The 15,801-nt window shown below is 64.9% G+C and overlaps 1 protein-coding gene across 3 annotated transcripts; it reads right to left on the minus strand.

Moving 5' to 3' along the window:
* Positions 1-433: 433 nt before the first annotated feature.
* Positions 434-13,181, minus strand: DDX41 (DEAD-box helicase 41). 3 transcript variants are annotated; one of them, XM_073355096.1, is made up of 17 exons: positions 13,023-13,181; positions 12,839-12,937; positions 10,369-10,528; positions 10,196-10,270; positions 9,726-9,786; positions 7,979-8,115; positions 7,634-7,706; positions 7,290-7,443; positions 7,031-7,167; positions 6,513-6,675; positions 5,842-5,973; positions 5,592-5,663; positions 5,206-5,302; positions 2,838-2,987; positions 1,559-1,630; positions 960-1,070; positions 434-570 (listed from the first exon to the last, which is right to left on the minus strand). In XM_073355096.1, exons 1-17 carry the CDS (start codon positions 13,044-13,046, stop codon positions 434-436), a joined length of 1,854 nt encoding a protein of 617 aa, XP_073211197.1. In that variant the 5' UTR covers positions 13,047-13,181. The 3 variants fall into 3 exon arrangements, with proteins under 3 accessions (XP_073211197.1, XP_073211198.1, XP_073211199.1); XM_073355097.1 differs by lacking the exons at positions 12,839-12,937; positions 13,023-13,181 and adding an exon at positions 10,989-10,999; XM_073355098.1 differs by lacking the exons at positions 10,369-10,528; positions 12,839-12,937; positions 13,023-13,181 and having other exon boundaries at positions 9,658-9,786; positions 10,196-10,234.
* Positions 13,182-15,801: the final 2,620 nt, after the last annotated feature.

The following is a 15,801-nucleotide window of genomic DNA, read 5'->3' on the forward strand; positions in this document are numbered from 1 at the left end:
AACCCAGGGGCCAGCACAGCCGCCCCTGAGAACCCCAGGCCTTCGGCAGATGCCACTGGCCCCAGCCCCGCGTGACGGCTCCTGCTTCTGGCCATGGCTCCCCTGTGCTCAGGGGCTTTGCAGAGCCTGCGAGCGGCTGGGGGCCCAGCTTGCCCGATGCCTGCATGTTGACACTGGCTGACGTAACGGGCCATTGCAGCATAGCGCCGATGCTTCCTCTCCGAGCAGGGAACCACGGGGCCTGGCCGAGCAGCACTGACCACGGCCCACACAACAGGCACCTTACGACATGCCTGAGCCCAGAGGGAAGGGACATGGACATGCTCTTGGGAAGAAGCGGGGCCAGCTGCCAAGGCTGCTGGGCTCCGGGGAACTCTCCTGCCTGGCCCAGCAAGCACACACCACAGGCAGCAGCGCAGCCCAGGGGCCTGGGCTAGAAGTCCATGGAGCTGTGTGCCAGATAGTCCTTGCGGCCGATGTTGCTGACTTGCTTGGTCTGCATGGCTTCCAGCTTGGGGCAGTCGGTGATGCGGTGGCCCAGGCCCCCACAGAAGGCACAGCCCCTCTCACCTGCAATGGAGGGAGTGGGGTCAGAGGCAGCTTGCCGGGGGTGGGGTGGGGACAGGACTGTGCGCACACCCTACAGCACAGGGGGAAGCAGCCCCAGCCCAGCACCCCGCAGAGGCAGGGCCAGCCCATCACATGGGGAGCTGAGCCCCAGACCATGGCAGAGCAGGGAACTGACCTCTCGAGACCCAGACTAGCGCTCCAACCAAAGGGAGCGCTGGGGCCTGGACGTGCCAGCTCTGGGTGCTTTGCCTCAGGAGTGGCCTGCCAGCCGGGCAGTGCAGGGTCCAGAGTGCCCTGCCCCCTCCACGTCTGCACCACCATGCAGGCAACAGTGCTGTGGCAACCCCCGCCCCGCCCCCTAGGGCAGCTGGGAGCCGCCGACCCCTCACCTCCAATATCCAGCATGGTCTCGTCCCCACAGTGCAGCACCTGCAGCACCGGGGGCACCTTCTGCTTGGCCTCCAACAGCAGCGCCTTCAAGTCCATGAGCACGGACTCATCTGGGGCAGAGAGGAACATGAGAACCGAGCCTGGCCTGGGGCAGCTCTGCCCCGCCACAAGGGCCCACTGGATCTGGGCACCAGCAGGACAGAGGGCAATGCTCAATCCAGGGGAGACTGCGCGCGGGGAGGGGGGGGGGAAAATCAGCCAAGCTGGGGACAAAAGGAGTCCGTAAGCACCAGCAAACCCCACAGGGCAGCACAGCACCCACAAGCACGGGCATAGGGACAGCAGCCCGCTCTACTGAGTCACCCGCCCTGCTCCTTGGGCCGCACAGGCCTGTGCTAGGGAGCACCCCCTAGGGAGCCCCAGCCCACTCCCTGCAACACGTAGGTGTTCCTTGAGGTTTCCCCTTTAAGTGTTGAGCCCAGCCCAGGGGCAAGCTCCCAGGGCAGGGCAGAGACACTCCTGGCCCAGCTCAGCCCAATTGCTGCGAACCCAAAGGGCACAGCAGCCAGCCACAGCCCCGCTCCCGCGTGCCCCTCACCACAGGCCTTGTTGATGAAGGTGGTGGCGATGCCGGTGTTCCCCGAGCGGCCCGTACGCCCAATTCGGTGAACTATGGGGAGAAACAGAGAGTCAGACCCAGGCCACTGACCGCAGAGAGCCAGGCAGGAATCCAGCTGAGCACCCAGACGGGGGACCTCCCCACCCCAAGGATGCTGCCTTTCCCAAGGAGACCAGCCACTGCAGGGACATGCCCAAGGACCTGTCCTCCCATCCCTGAACAGAGCAAAGCAATCTGCCTGGTTCACCCTCTGTAAGGCCTTTGTCTGTAGCCATATTGCAAGGCCTAAAGCCTAAGGCCTTTGTCTGCAGCCAGGTTAAAAAAACCAGCAGCCATGAGCTAAGAAGCAGGAGTCACATCCTCACCTTTCCATCTAAATTACATTAAAGCAATGTCATATCAGGCTGTTAAAAGGGAGATCCTGGCCTAATAGTACCCCCATCACCAGATAAAGAAACAGATCTTAAGATGGTTAAAGAAAACTTAGTTTGATGGCACCTGCCTGGGAAGAAACCACTTATCAATAGTTGGGATTGTGAAATCCTCATTTCTTCTTGTTTTATCATTATGGTACCCACTTCCCTATTGTTTGTCTGTATGAGCTCTGTCTGGTTCTTCGATTGTTTCTGTCTGCTACGTAATTAATTTTGCTCTGTGTAAATTAATTTAGGTGGTGGGGTAGGATTGGTTAGCGATTTTTGTTACAGTGTTAGGATTGTTTAGTAATGTTTTAGTAAAATGATTGGTTAAGGTACAGCTAAGCAGGACTCAAGTTTCACTATATAAACTGAGGTCCAAAAGGAAGTTTTGCAGAACCAACTCCAGGACACAGCCCCAAAGATCAGAGCTGCCAGACTCAACACTGCCAATGACACCGTGCAGAAACTGGAGTCCCCGAGATGGACCTGATCCTGGCTGGCCATCAAGAAAAGTTCTTCTGTCTTAATGGGAGTGGCAAGCACTGTATGTGTAGCATGTGCATGGTTTTGGTGATTGTTAATAAATAGAGGTTAAGTAGGATATTACTGTGAGAGGCTCTTTCACTGGTAAAAGACCCTGTAAACCTGCAAAGATTAAGCCCCGAGTCCACAGGGAATGGGTGTTTGCACAGAGCTAGAGCCCTGGGCCTTTCACCTGGAGCCCTAGGAACTGCATAAAGGTGAGTGCCCTCGAACATGCGAACAACAGAGAATTTTGTGTGGGTAACACCTCTGCCTGGCTCACCTCCCTCCCCCTGTCCTTGGGCCCTCTGCCCTACCGTAGTTCTCGATCTCCTCTGGCATGTCGTAGTTGATGACGTGCTGGATGGCTGGGAAATCCAAGCCCTTGGAGGCTACGTCGGTAGCAACCAGGACGTCCTTCTTCCCGTCCCGGAAGGCCTCGATGGCCTTCGTCCGCTCCTCCTGGTCTGGAAGGGCCCAGCACAGAGGGTTAGCACGGGCCCCGCTCTGCCAGCTCAGGGCCCCGCCCCCAAACCCACCTCAGACTAGGGGCATGGACAGAGCGATATGCCAAGTACTAGTCAGACCTCTCCCCCATGCGCCAGAGGCAGGGGGCCCTGTGGGTCAGACACCACAGCAGGGTTCCATGGGGGCCCGAGGGAGCAGCCGGTCCGAGGAAGGCTCACTCATCTCCTCGGTCCTGCCCCTGGTGTGGTGACCTGCCTGGCCGTGGCCCATGGCACATGGAGCTGAGTCCAGAACAGCTCGTCACGTTAGGGAGCTGGGGCTAGATTCACAGCAGAGGCCTGGGAACTGGACTGCCTAGTCCCTTCACAGCACTGCCCTACAGGCATTCCTCAGAAGCCATCTCAGGGCCCCACAGCCCCTGCTTTCGTTCAAAGCCACTACGTTTCTACCTGTAGGGCTGTGGCAACCGGCTGGGGAATGCGAACAGAGGCTAGGCTAGTGCAGCACTACCTGCTTGAATCTGCTGAGAGCCAGAACTGCTAGCTTTGAGCAGGGATCCCACCCTGCCCTCTCACACTCTGGGCTGCACCATTTCTACTGCCAGGGGCCCTAATGCTTTGCCTTCCTACCCCTGCCCTGCCAGGCCCCGCCTGCATCTGCCTCCTGCTCCCCAGCTCCCATTGGGACAGTCAGCTGGATTCCATGGCATGCTCCCAGCATGAGGCCATGGAGTGAGCTGTTACGGGGGCAGGGTGCCCAAGCAAGCACCAAGGTTGCAGGCTGGCAAGCGGCCCAGCCTGGAGACCAGTGCAGCTACAAGGCCCAGAGAGCTAGCTATGAGCTCTCCCGTAGCTGGTGCACATGTGGGTAGGGTGAGCTGGGCCCCTGGAGAACACAACTAAATGATGGGCAAGATGGTAAAACGATCTATGAAAAAGCAGCACCGGGAGAGAGGCTGAGCTCTGATCCCACCCATGCAAGCATCTGACAGGAAGGCATTGCACCGAGAGAAGTGGTTCTCGTTGTCAAGCTGGCGCTGCAGAGTTTCAGAGAAGGGACCATTGGGTCATCCGGTCTGTCCTCCTGCGTCTCACAGGCCAGAGCATTTCACAGACACCCCTCTATGGAGCCCAAGGACAAGTGCCCCGAGGACTGAAATGCTTTAAGACTCAGCCGTGAGCCACAGGCGGAGAAGAGGAGACAGCAAGGTGTCAGCAGTGCCCGAGGTCCCTGCAGCAGCTGGGAAGTGACTTGGTGAGATTTGCCCATGTGGCAGGCCATGCCCCACGCTGCAGAGGAAGGTGAAGAAGCCCTTGGTTCCCAGCCAATCTGACCTAGAGAGAAATTCCTTCTCGAGCTCAAACCCTAAGCATGTCAGCAAGACCCACTGGTCTGGTCCACCTGAGAGGTGCCCTGTCTCCAGCTGTGGCCGATCCCTGGCACCCCAGAGGAAGGTGAGAAAACCCCAGAGTACATCTAGGCAATTGTGCACCAACTGAAAAATCTCCTGCCTGACCCCCACAGGTGACCAGTTGAAGCCCTGAAACCTGAGACTGGATTAGTCATTATCTTAATGCAGAGGGGCAGGGTTCTGAGCACGCTGAGGGCCATGCATGCAACTCACCCCCTTCATGGGCCATGGGGAGGTATGGGAACAGGGCAATTCAGAGTCCATGGCCAGAAAGGACCGCGATGACCATACAACCCAACACTCCAGGCATGCAGGCTGGGGGATTTCCCCCAGAAGCTGGATTCAAGCGTAACTTTTTAAGCCAACTAGTCTCACCTTCCAGACTCCAAGCAATGGTGAGTCCATCAGCTCCCCTGCTAAAAGCCCTATGACCCTCACAGCTGGGAAATGACTTCCTCTGACAAGGCCTGATCTAACTGTCTCTGGGGGAGCCTGTGCCAGCCAGGCTGTCGAACACCCCACTCTGGGGGAGCCTTTGCACGGGGAAGGATCCATCCGCAGGGGTCCAGTCACCAGCATCCTTCTTAGTGACAAGCTGTTTACACCTCCCATCCAAGACTTTTCCAGCCCCTGCACCAGCGCTTCAGGGCCCTGGCTACCAATCCCCTGGGGATGCACCTGACTGGCATCAAACACAGCCAATCTGATTGAGGCTTCCACCCTGTGCTCAGCCTGGGATACTCAAAGCAGTGCATGCTGGGACGGCTACCCGTGTGACCCGGGGCATAGGAGCAGCTCTCACTGACCTTTCCCTCCGTGTATGGCCACCGCTTCCACGCCCTTGAGCAGCAGGTACTCGTGGATCGCGTCAACGTCAGCCTTCTTCTCTGCAAAGATCAGCACCTGCCAGAGGGCCAGCATCAGCACAGAGACCCCCGCACTGCACAGGACTGACCAGCCCCGTCACAGCGGACCCGCTGGTTGGAGGGTTTGCAGCTGAGAGCCTGGGCACAGCATGGAGTGCTGTGGACCCCGAAGCACCTGGGCACGGTCTTGTTCGTCCCCTACCCTGTGGTGGGGCACAGGGCCAGGAAGAGCTGGCCTGCATCAGGGCTGCATTCCATCAGAAGGAGCAGCTACAGTCCCTCCCTCCCCCGACAAGCTGCTGGGGCAGCAGGTGTGCAGTACTCACGGGCGGCGGGGTCTTCTGCAGGCACTCAAGCAGGTACACCATCTTGGCTTCCTCCTTCACGTACTCCACTTCCTGTGCACAAACACAGGGCTCCAGTCAGAGAGGGGCAGGAGCTGGGAGAATACGCACAGGCCCGGGAGGGCACAGGTCGCAGGGCCCAGAGCAAACCCCTCTGGCAGACAGTGGATTCTGGCAGGACCACCGGGACCCAGCCACGCTGGGGTCCAGCACAGAGCATTCAGGAGCTCACCTGTATAACATCCAGGCTGGCAGCTCCAGCTCGCCCCACATTGATGGTGATGGGCTTCACCAGGGCACTCTTGGCAAAGTTCTGGATCTTCTTGGGCATGGTGGCACTGAAGAGAAGGGTCTGCCTCTGGCCCTGGACCGAGAGCCAAGGGCAGGGAGGTTAGCACGGCCATTCAGCCAGTACAACGAATGGGGTGAGCTGATCTCAGCAACAGCCAGTGGGTGCTGGCAGGCACCCCAGACTCCCTACACAGGGGCCCTTGGAGAACAGCTTTGTGCCAGCAGGGCTGGGGCAACACACGGTGCGACCAGAGCCCCAACAGAGGGGCACATGGGACAGCAGGCATGAGACAGGGCAGAAATACAGTGCCAAGCTGGGAGGTCAGAGCTGTTACCCACAGTGAAAAGCTGCAGGAGGCAGGCCGGGGCAGCAGCAGCTGGGGCCTGACAAGGAAGCCATTAGCCCTGCCAGCCAGGACCCTCGTGCTCCACAGCAGCCAGTGAGGCCTGGGCCAGGAGCTGGGCGTAGCGCCCCCAGCAGGTGGGGAGCTGTGCTGGCAACACGCACCTCCAGGCTCCTGAGTGGGCCAGGCCAGGGACTGGGAACAAGGGAATTAAACCCTTCAGGGCACCGGCTGCCCTGCACCCACACCTCCCCTACCCACCAGCTACCTTGAAGTAAGAGAAGATGGTGCGGATGTCTCCTTCAAAGCCCATGTCGATCATCCTGTCGGCCTCATCCAGGGCCAGGTAGCGACAGATGTCCAGGCTCACCATCTTCTTCTGCAGCAGGTCCATGAGGCGGCCCGGGGTAGCCACCATCATATGCACACCGCTGCAGGGCAGGGCAGGGCAGGCAGGCATCAGGGCTCCTGCACAATCTGGCTGCAGGGGAGGAAGGGCCCCGCGAGCTGCCCACCTCGCCAGGGACCCAGCACCCCACACCACACCCCTCAGCCTCATGTTGCTGGCAGGCACCCTGCCCAGCCCCCACCCCAGCCTTCTCACCTTCGCCTCAGACTGATCCCCTCCTGCAGGGTCCCGAGGCTGCAGGCTCAGAACCCTGGCACCCAAGCAGGCCTGAGGAGATGCAGTGCCCAGTGAGACAGGCTGCTGCATACAATCCTCCTGGGGGTGCCCACACAGGGAGGGAAGAGGACTGCCCGCAGGTCCTCCGGAGCAGGACTTACTGTTTGATCGTCTCCATCTGCTCCTTGACGGACATGCCCCCGATGCAGAGAGCGCAGCGCAGCAGGGGCAGGCTGTCCTCATGCAGCAGGTGGCAGTAGTACTCAAGGATGCCGTGGGTCTGCCTGGCCAGCTCCCTCTACAGAGAGAGGAGAGTCCATTAATCCCCACTGCGCCCGCCTCTCTTGGCTGATGCCCGATCCGACATCACCCCAGCAAGCCCCTGGCTCAGACCTGCCCACGTGAGCCAAGCACACTTACAGAGGGGCAGATGATGAGCCCATAGGGTCCCTCTCTCTTGGAGAATGGCAGCCGTTTCTCCTGCTCCAGGCAGAACATGATGACGGGGAGCGTGAACACCAGAGTTTTCCCTGAGCCAGTGAATGCGATGCCAATCATATCCCTGCCAGACAGGCTGCAGGAGACACGGGGAGCGGGTCAGCGGGAAGAGACTCCAAAGCAGTGAGGAGCCCTGCACCAGCCCCTGCGTGTTCCCAGCCAGGGCTGTGCCCTGCCAGGGAGGAGGCGGACGGTGTATCACCGGGGCAGGGTGTCCGTCTCACCCTGCTGGCCGCGCTCCCAGAGCTGGGGAAGGCAGCACTCACATGGTGGGGATGCCCTGGATCTGGATGGGAGTCGGCTGCTGGATTCCCTTTTTCTTCAGGCCCCTCAGGATAGCTGCGAACAGAATGTGCGGGGAGAGGGGTGTTAGTAGCACAAGAGTGGCCGGACATAGGGCTGTGACCCACCTCCCCTCCATCCAGTTGCCAATAGCATTTGTTTCATCAGTGCCACCTCCTCCCCTCCCCACCCCCCCAGGCCCTGCCTCCAGACCGGCAGCTGGGGCGGAGGGGGGGGGCTGGTTGTGATCCCTGAATTGGATCTATGACCTCCAGGTACTACACACCAAGGTGCCTCCCCCACAACAACTCCTCCCTGCCCCAAATCACCTGCCGGGAACTTCATTTCCTTGAAGCTCTTGATGGGTGGGGGGATGCCCTCGCCCTCCACCAGGATGTGGTACTTTCTGCGCACCCGGTCGTGCCGTGCCTCCGACATGCCCAGGATGTAATGCGGTGCCTTCCAGCTGCGGAGAGGGCGGGGAGGAGGTTCAGCAAGGAACAGGAAAACCAGACTGACTGAGCTGCACTCACTGACGCACCCAGAGCTCAACACTGCTTTGCTTGGGCAGGCAGCAGGCGGACTGGCCCAGCTACGTACTCGTTGATCCCCCAGACAGAGCCCCAAGCCCCCCAGGATTCCAGGCTCCAATGGCACTAATGCAAAAGCTGGGGCCATCCATGAAGAGGGGACAGAGCCCACCCACAGGGCCCACTTCCAGAGCAGAGTAACTGAACTGTCAGCCACCCAGCAGAATAGCCAGGTACCGTCTGGTGCTCCGGCTCCCATGTGCGCTGGGGTACAATGAAAGCAACTGCTCCACTCTGCAGCATCAACCCCTAATTCCATGGCCAAGGCTGGAACATCCTTCGCTCCCAGTGAGGCTCAGGGTACAAGTTATTGAGGAGTATTTCCCATGGCCATGTTTCTGTTATACCCCCCGTGGGGCCTGGTCCCCCCACAGGCCAGGGAAGGAGCTGTAGCCCTCAGCAGCCTATCTAGGCCTCAGCTGCTGCGTTGCTCTCTAGGCTGCCTAGCTCGCCAGCACACACGTCTGCCTTCCCAATTCCCCAGCTGGAGACCGGGCCCCAGCTCTCACTCCGAGTCCCCAGCCCTGCTGCTCCGACCCATGGAACTGTGCGCACAGCTGAGGATGGCTGCGGAGCAAGGATCAGCTGCAAGCAGGGCCCAACAGACACAAAAACTTGTTTGTGGATAGAGCCTAGCACAATGGGGCCCTGAGCCACAACCGAGCCCCCTGTGTGTTACCATAATACACACAGTAAACAGTACCACACCATGCTGGGCACCTGGCTACAGCAGAAGGGTGAATCCCAGGGCATCTTGGGAAAATGCCAGCTTTCACAGCCAAAGAACTGTGGAGTCCATGGGAACCCGAATGAACTGACTGGGGCAGGTCAGAACTCCCCAAGCTACGCTTTCAGGCTCTCTGCAGATTCAAGCAGATTCATCAGTCACACTTCAGAGATTTGCTCTGGAATCGCATGGCCTAGCTTTTTTGAAATGACAGGTCAGTGTGGAGCACAAGTACGCAGTGAGAGAGAATTCGGAGGCCATGCATCTTCAGGGTCACAACTAAGGCCCGGGGGGAACCTCTAAAGCTGGCTCCAGCAAAGAAGGCAGGTTCCATGGCGCTGGTATGTGGGGAGATTCGGTTCCTGCTTCCTTCACTGGGGCTCCCCCTAAGGCTCAGCATTTAGCCCAAGGCTAGCAGTTTGCAGGAGCATTTGCTACCACTATGAACCAGAAGGATCCCCAGTGTGCCCTGAAGTGCAGTAAGCGACAATACCTAGCTCTTCTATAGCACTGTCAGCCAGGGACCTCACAGCCTGCTACAAAAGAAATCAGGGTCACCACCCGAATTTTACAGATGGAGAAAGTGAGGGACAGAGGAAATGGCTTGTCGAAGAACCCAGCTGCCAGTTCCAAAAATAAAACCAAGGCTCCCAATGCCCAGTCGAGGACTCAAACCACTAGTTCACACCACCTCGAGTTTCTTTCAGCTTGCACAAAGCCGCTGCAATCCGACAGCCAATGTATCCCCATGGAGCGCACCTGGTTTTAATCGGATCGTCATAGGTGATGCCCTTTGCCATCTCCTTCACAGACATCAAAGCTGCACAAAAACAGAGACTGGAGGATCAGTGTCAGCTCTTGAGAGGTCAGCTGGGCACGTGGCTTTAACTAGAGGTTTAGCAGTGAGGCAGTCAGGACAAAGGACGTTTGGGGGAGCCAGAACAGGAGTGAAGTGGCAGGGAATTGTCCCTCTCTGTGCATGTGGGGCCCCGCTGGGTCAGCAACACCGACTCGCTGACTCGCTCTCTCCAGGGAGAGCAGCAGGAGCTAGGGAGAGGCTGGGACTGTTGAACCCCACACCAGTTGGCTGGGCTTCCACATGAGGACAGCATGAGCACCGTCACCTTTTCCCTCTGTCGCTTCGCCAGCAACAGGCAGGGAACCAGAGTGAATGTCACCTCACAGCCAACTCCACTTCCCCCACAGCCCTCAATCCCAGCACGACCCACCTCGACCCTCTGCCACGCTCTCCAGGATCTTTTCCTCCTCCTTCAGCTGCTTCTCCTTGGCTGACTCCTTGCGCGCTGTGGAGGGTTGAGAAAGGGAGTTATGTGCTGCCCACAGATTACTCCCCGGCCACAAGCCACCCTAAGGGACCCCCTCCTCCTCCTGCCAACCCTACCTTCCGCCTTCTCTTTAAGGTGCTGGTGCTGGTCCAGGAGGCTGATGTTGGACTGGGGGCCCAGAGGAATATCATCTTCATCACCCCGGTGCTCACTGCTACTGTCCCGCTGCTCCTCCTCCAGCACCCCCTTCCTGCGCATCTGCAGCAGCTTCTGCAGCTGCGGGAACACAGAGCAGTCAGAGCACGCAGCAGCCACAAGGGCCCCGTTACAGGAGACGGAGCTCACGGGCCCCGTTGTGCCCTTGCCAGCAAGGAGAGGAACGATAGTCTTGGGGGGAGGAGACCCCCCCTTTATCCACCCACAGGGCCCCCCGCAATCTGCCCTGGGGGACCATGATGCCGTCCCCATGACAGCCCCAGTGACCTGCCCAGGGCCACAGGGGCTCTGCTCGGGGGGTGGAATTGAACCTACCAGCCCCACCTCTTGTGGGCAGCCCCCCGGGGCCCATGCCCAGAGTGCTCACAAGCCAGGACTGGGGCCAGGAGCACCACGGCAACGGGGGGGGGAGGGTGGGGGGGGTGACAACAGCCCCTCCCCTCCCGCCCCGCCTGGCCCTCCCCCAGCCCGGGCCCCCCACACCCAGCCCCCCCCCCCGGCCCCCTCCCGCCACCGTCACCATCTCCTGCTTCCCCCCCACCGGCCCCGATCCCCTCCCTCCCCCCGCCGGCCCCCACCGTCACCATCTCCTGCTTCCCCCCCACCGGCCCCGATCCCCTCGGCCCCGATCCCCTCCCCTCCCCCCGCCGGCCCCGGCCCCCGCCGTCCCCGATCCCCTCCCCCCGCCGGCCCCCGCCGTCACCATCTCCTGCTTCCCCCCCACCGGCCCCGATCCCCTCGGCCCCGATCCCCTCCCCCCCACCGCCCCCGGCCCCCGCCCCCGCCGTCACCATCTCCTGCTTCCCCCCCACCGGCCCCGATCCCCTCGGCCCCGATCCCCTCCCCCCGCCGGCCCCCGCCGTCACCATCTCCTGCTTCCCCCCCGCCGGCCCCGATCCCCTCGGCCCCGATCCCCTCCCCCCCACCGCCCCCGGCCCCCGCCCCCGCCGTCACCATCTCCTGCTTCCCCCCCACCGGCCCCGATCCCCTCGGCCCCGATCCCCTCCCCCCCACCGCCCCCGGACCCGCCGGCCCCGATCCCCTCCCCCCGCCGGCCCCCGCCGTCACCATCTCCTGCTTCCCCCCCGCCGGCCCCGATCCCCTCGGCCCCGATCCCCTCCCCCCCACCGCCCCCGGCCCCCGCCCCCGCCGTCACCATCTCCTGCTTCCCCCCCACCGGCCCCGATCCCCTCGGCCCCGATCCCCTCCCCCCCACCGCCCCCGGACCCGCCGGCCCCGATCCCCTCCCCCCGCCGGCCCCCGCCGTCACCATCTCCTGCTTCCCCCCCACCGGCCCCGATCCCCTCGGCCCCGATCCCCTCCCCCCCACCGCCCCCGGCCCCCGCCGTCACCATCTCCTGCTTCCCCCCCACCGGCCCCGATCCCCTCCCCCCCACCGCCCCCGGCCCCCGCCGGCCCCGATCCCCTCGGCCCCGATCCCCTCCCCCCCACCGGCCCCGATCCCCTCCCCCCGCCGGCCCCCGCCGTCACCATCTCCTGCTTCCCCCCCACCGGCCCCGATCCCCTCGGCCCCGATCCCCTCCCCCCCACCGCCCCCGGCCCCCGCCCCCGCCGTCACCATCTCCTGCTTCCCCCCCACCGGCCCCGATCCCCTCCCCCCCACCGCCCCCGGCCCCCGCCGGCCCCGATCCCCTCGGCCCCGATCCCCTCCCCCCCACCGGCCCCGATCCCCTCCCCCCGCCGGCCCCCGCCGTCACCATCTCCTGCTTCCCCCCCACCGGCCCCGATCCCCTCGGCCCCGATCCCCTCCCCCCCACCGCCCCCGGCCCCCGCCCCCGCCGTCACCATCTCCTGCTTCCCCCCCGCCGGCCCCGATCCCCTCGGCCCCGATCCCCTCCCCCCCACCGCCCCCGGCCCCCGCCCCCGCCGTCACCATCTCCTGCTTCCCCCCCACCGGCCCCGATCCCCTCCCCCCCACCGCCCCCGGCCCCCGCCCCCGCCGTCACCATCTCCTGCTTCCCCCCCACCGGCCCCGATCCCCTCGGCCCCGATCCCCTCCCCCCCACCGGCCCCGATCCCCTCCCCCCGCCGGCCCCCGCCGTCACCATCTCCTGCTTCCCCCCCACCGGCCCCGATCCCGCCCCCCCCACCGCCCCCGGCCCCCGCCGGCCCCGATCCCCTCCCCCCGCCGGCCCCCGCCGTCACCATCTCCTGCTTCCCCCCCACCGGCCCCGATCCCGCCCCCCCCACCGCCCCCGGCCCCCGCCGGCCCCGATCCCCTCGGCCCCGATCCCCTCCCCCCCACCGGCCCCGATCCCCTCCCCCCGCCGGCCCCCGCCGTCACCATCTCCTGCTTCCCCCCCGCCGCCCCCGCCCCCCTCCCCCCGCCGCCCCCGGCCCCGCCGTCACCATCTCCTGCTTCCGCTGCTTGACCGGCACGTAGGGCACGTATCCGTCATCCTCCTCCCCGGACGGGCCCGACCCCTCCGCCGGCTCCTCGCGCGGCCGCTGCGGGGAGACACAAGGTCACGTCACGGGCCGCGGCCCCCGGGCGGGGGCGGGGGCGGGGGCGCGGGGGGGGAGGGGCTCTCACCTTCCGGTCGCTTCCGACCTCCATGGTCCGGTCCCCGCGGACTCGCCCGCGAAACGCGCGTCGCCCACGAGCGTCGGCGCTGGGCCTGGGGCGGGCCCTGTCGCTCAGCAACGCCCCGCAGACGTACCACGTGAGGGGCGACGCGCAGGACGGGCTGCGCCGAAGGACAAACTTAGTGAGTCGCTTGCGGAGCGGTCCGCGCAGGGCTCGTGGGCGGAGCAGCCCGGCCGCCGCGCGCTGGGCCCCGCCCCCTGCACCACGTGTCCCGCCCCCGCCGCAAGCCCCCGGTCTCCGCCCCCCGCTTCCCTCCAGACCCCGCCCCCGGTCTCCGCCCCCCCAGACCCCGCCCCCGCCCCAGCTTCCCCCCCCCACCCCGATCCCCAACCCCCCACCCCACCCCAATCTCTGCCCCCCAGCCCCGATCTCTGCCCCCCAGCCCACAGCCAGCTTCCCCCCCAGACCCCGATCTCTGCCCCCCAGACCCCGCCCCCGCCCCAGCTTCCCCCCCCACCCCGATCCCCAACCCCCCACCCCAATCTCTGCCCCCCAGACCCCGATCTCTGCCCCCCAGCCCGATCTCTGCCCCCCAGCCCACAGCCAGCTTCCCCCCCAGACCCCGATCTCTGCCCCCCAGACCCCGCCCCCGCCCCAGCTTCCCCCCCCACCCCGATCCCCAACCCCCCACCCCAATCTCTGCCCCCCAGACCCCGATCTCTGCCCCCCAGCCCACAGCCAGCTTCCCCCCCAGACCCCGATCTCTGCCCCCCACCCCACAGCCAGCTTCCCCCCCAGACCCCAATCTCTGCCCCCCACCCCGATCTCTGCCCCCCACCCCACAGCCAGCTTCCCCCCCAGACCCCAATCTCTGCCCCCCTCCCCACAGCCAGCTTCCCCCCCAGACCCCGATCTCTGCCCCCCACCCCACAGCCAGCTTCCCCCCCAGACCCCAATCTCTGCCCCCCACCCCAATCTCTGCCCCCCACCCCACAGCCAGCTTCCCCCCAGACCCCGATCTCTGCCCCCCAGCCCGATCTCTGCCCCCCAGCCCACAGCCAGCTTCCCCCCCAGACCCCAATCTCTGCCCCCCACCCCACAGCCAGCTTCCCCCCCAGACCCCGATCTCTGCCCCCCACCCCGATCTCTGCCCCCCACCCCACAGCCAGCTTCCCCCCCAGACCCCGATCTCTGCCCCCCAGCCCCGATCTCTGCCCCCCAGACCCCGCCCCCGCCCCAGCTTCCCCCCCCACCCCGATCCCCAACCCCCCACCCCACCCCAATCTCTGCCCCCCAGCCCCGATCTCTGCCCCCCAGCCCACAGCCAGCTTCCCCCCCAGACCCTGATCTCTGCCCCCCAGCCCCGATCTCTGCCCCCCAGCCCACAGCCAGCTTCCCCCCAGACCCCGATCTCTGCCCCCCAGCCCCGATCTCTGCCCCCCACCCCAATCTCTGCCCCCCAGCCCCGATCTCTGCCCCCCAGCCCACAGCCAGCTTCCCCCCCAGACCCCGATCTCTGCCCCCCAGCCCCGATCTCTGCCCCCCACCCCACAGCCAGCTTCCCCCCCAGACCCCGATCTCTGCCCCCCAGCCCCGATCTCTGCCCCTCAGACCCTGATCCCCAACCCCCCACCCCACAGCCAGCTTCCCCCCAGACCCCGATCTCTGCCCCCACCCCGATCTCTGCCCCCCACCCCACAGCCAGCTTCCCCCCCAGACCCCGATCTCTGCCCCCCACCCCACCCCGATCTCTGCCCCTCAGACCCTGATCCCCAACCCCCCACCCCACAGCCAGCTTCCCCCCCAGACCCCGATCTCTGCCCCCCAGAACCGATCTCTGCCCCCCACCCCACAGCCAGCTTCCCCCCCAGACCCCGATCTCTGCCCCCCAGCCCCGATCTCTGCCCCCCAGCCCACAGCCAGCTTCCCCCCCAGACCCCAATCTCTGCCCCCCAGCCCACAGCCAGCTTCCCCCCCAGACCCCAATCTCTGCCCCCCACCCCACAGCCAGCTTCCCCCCCAGACCCCAATCTCTGCCCCCCAGCCCCGATCTCTGCCCCCCACCCCACAGCCAGATTCCCCCCCAGACCCCGATCTCTGCCCCCCAGCCCCGATCTCTCCCCCCACCCCACAGCCAGCTTCCCCCCAGACCCCGATCTCTGCCCCCCACCCCACCCCAATCTCTGCCCCCCAGCCCCGATCTCTGCCCCCCACCCCAATCTCTGCCCCTCAGACCCTGATCCCCAACCCCCCACCCCACAGCCAGCTTCCCCCCAGACCCCGATCTCTGCCCCCCACCCCACCCCAATCTCTGCCCCCCAGCCCACAGCCAGCTTCCCCCCCAGACCCCGATCTCTGCCCCCCACCCCACAGCCAGCTTCCCCCCCAGACCCCGATCTCTGCCCCCCAGACCCCACCCCCGCCCCAGCTTCCCCCCCCACCCCGATCCCCAACCCCCCACCCCAATCTCTGCCCCCCAGCCCCGATCTCTGCCCCCCAGCCCACAGCCAGCTTCCCCCCCAGACCCCGATCTCTGCCCCCCACCCCACAGCCAGCTTCCCCCCCAGACCCCGATCTCTGCCCCCCACCCCAATCTCTGCCCCCCAGCCCACAGCCAGCTTCCCCCCCAGACCCCAATCTCTGCCCCCCACCCCACAGCCAGCTTCCCCCCCAGACCCCAATCTCTGCCCCCCAGCCCCGATCTCTGCCCCCCAGCCCACAGCCAGCTTCCCCCCCAGACCCCGATCTCTGCACCCCCTCCCCACCCCAATCTCTGCCCCCCAGA

The sequence above is a fragment of the Lepidochelys kempii genome, chromosome 8, assembly GCF_965140265.1.
Source record: "Lepidochelys kempii isolate rLepKem1 chromosome 8, rLepKem1.hap2, whole genome shotgun sequence".
Classification (NCBI taxonomy): domain Eukaryota; kingdom Metazoa; phylum Chordata; order Testudines; family Cheloniidae; genus Lepidochelys; species Lepidochelys kempii.

Coding starts and splice junctions, on each gene's coding strand:
- DDX41 (XM_073355096.1), bottom strand. CDS start 13,046: ATGGAGGTCGGAAGCGACCGGAAG. Junction 7,168..7,289: donor GGCTCATCATCTGCCCCTCT/GTAAGTGTGCTT, acceptor CTCTCTCTGTAG/AGGGAGCTGGCCAGGCAGAC. Junction 5,974..6,512: donor CCATCTTCTCTTACTTCAAG/GTAGCTGGTGGG, acceptor CTCTCGGTCCAG/GGCCAGAGGCAGACCCTTCT.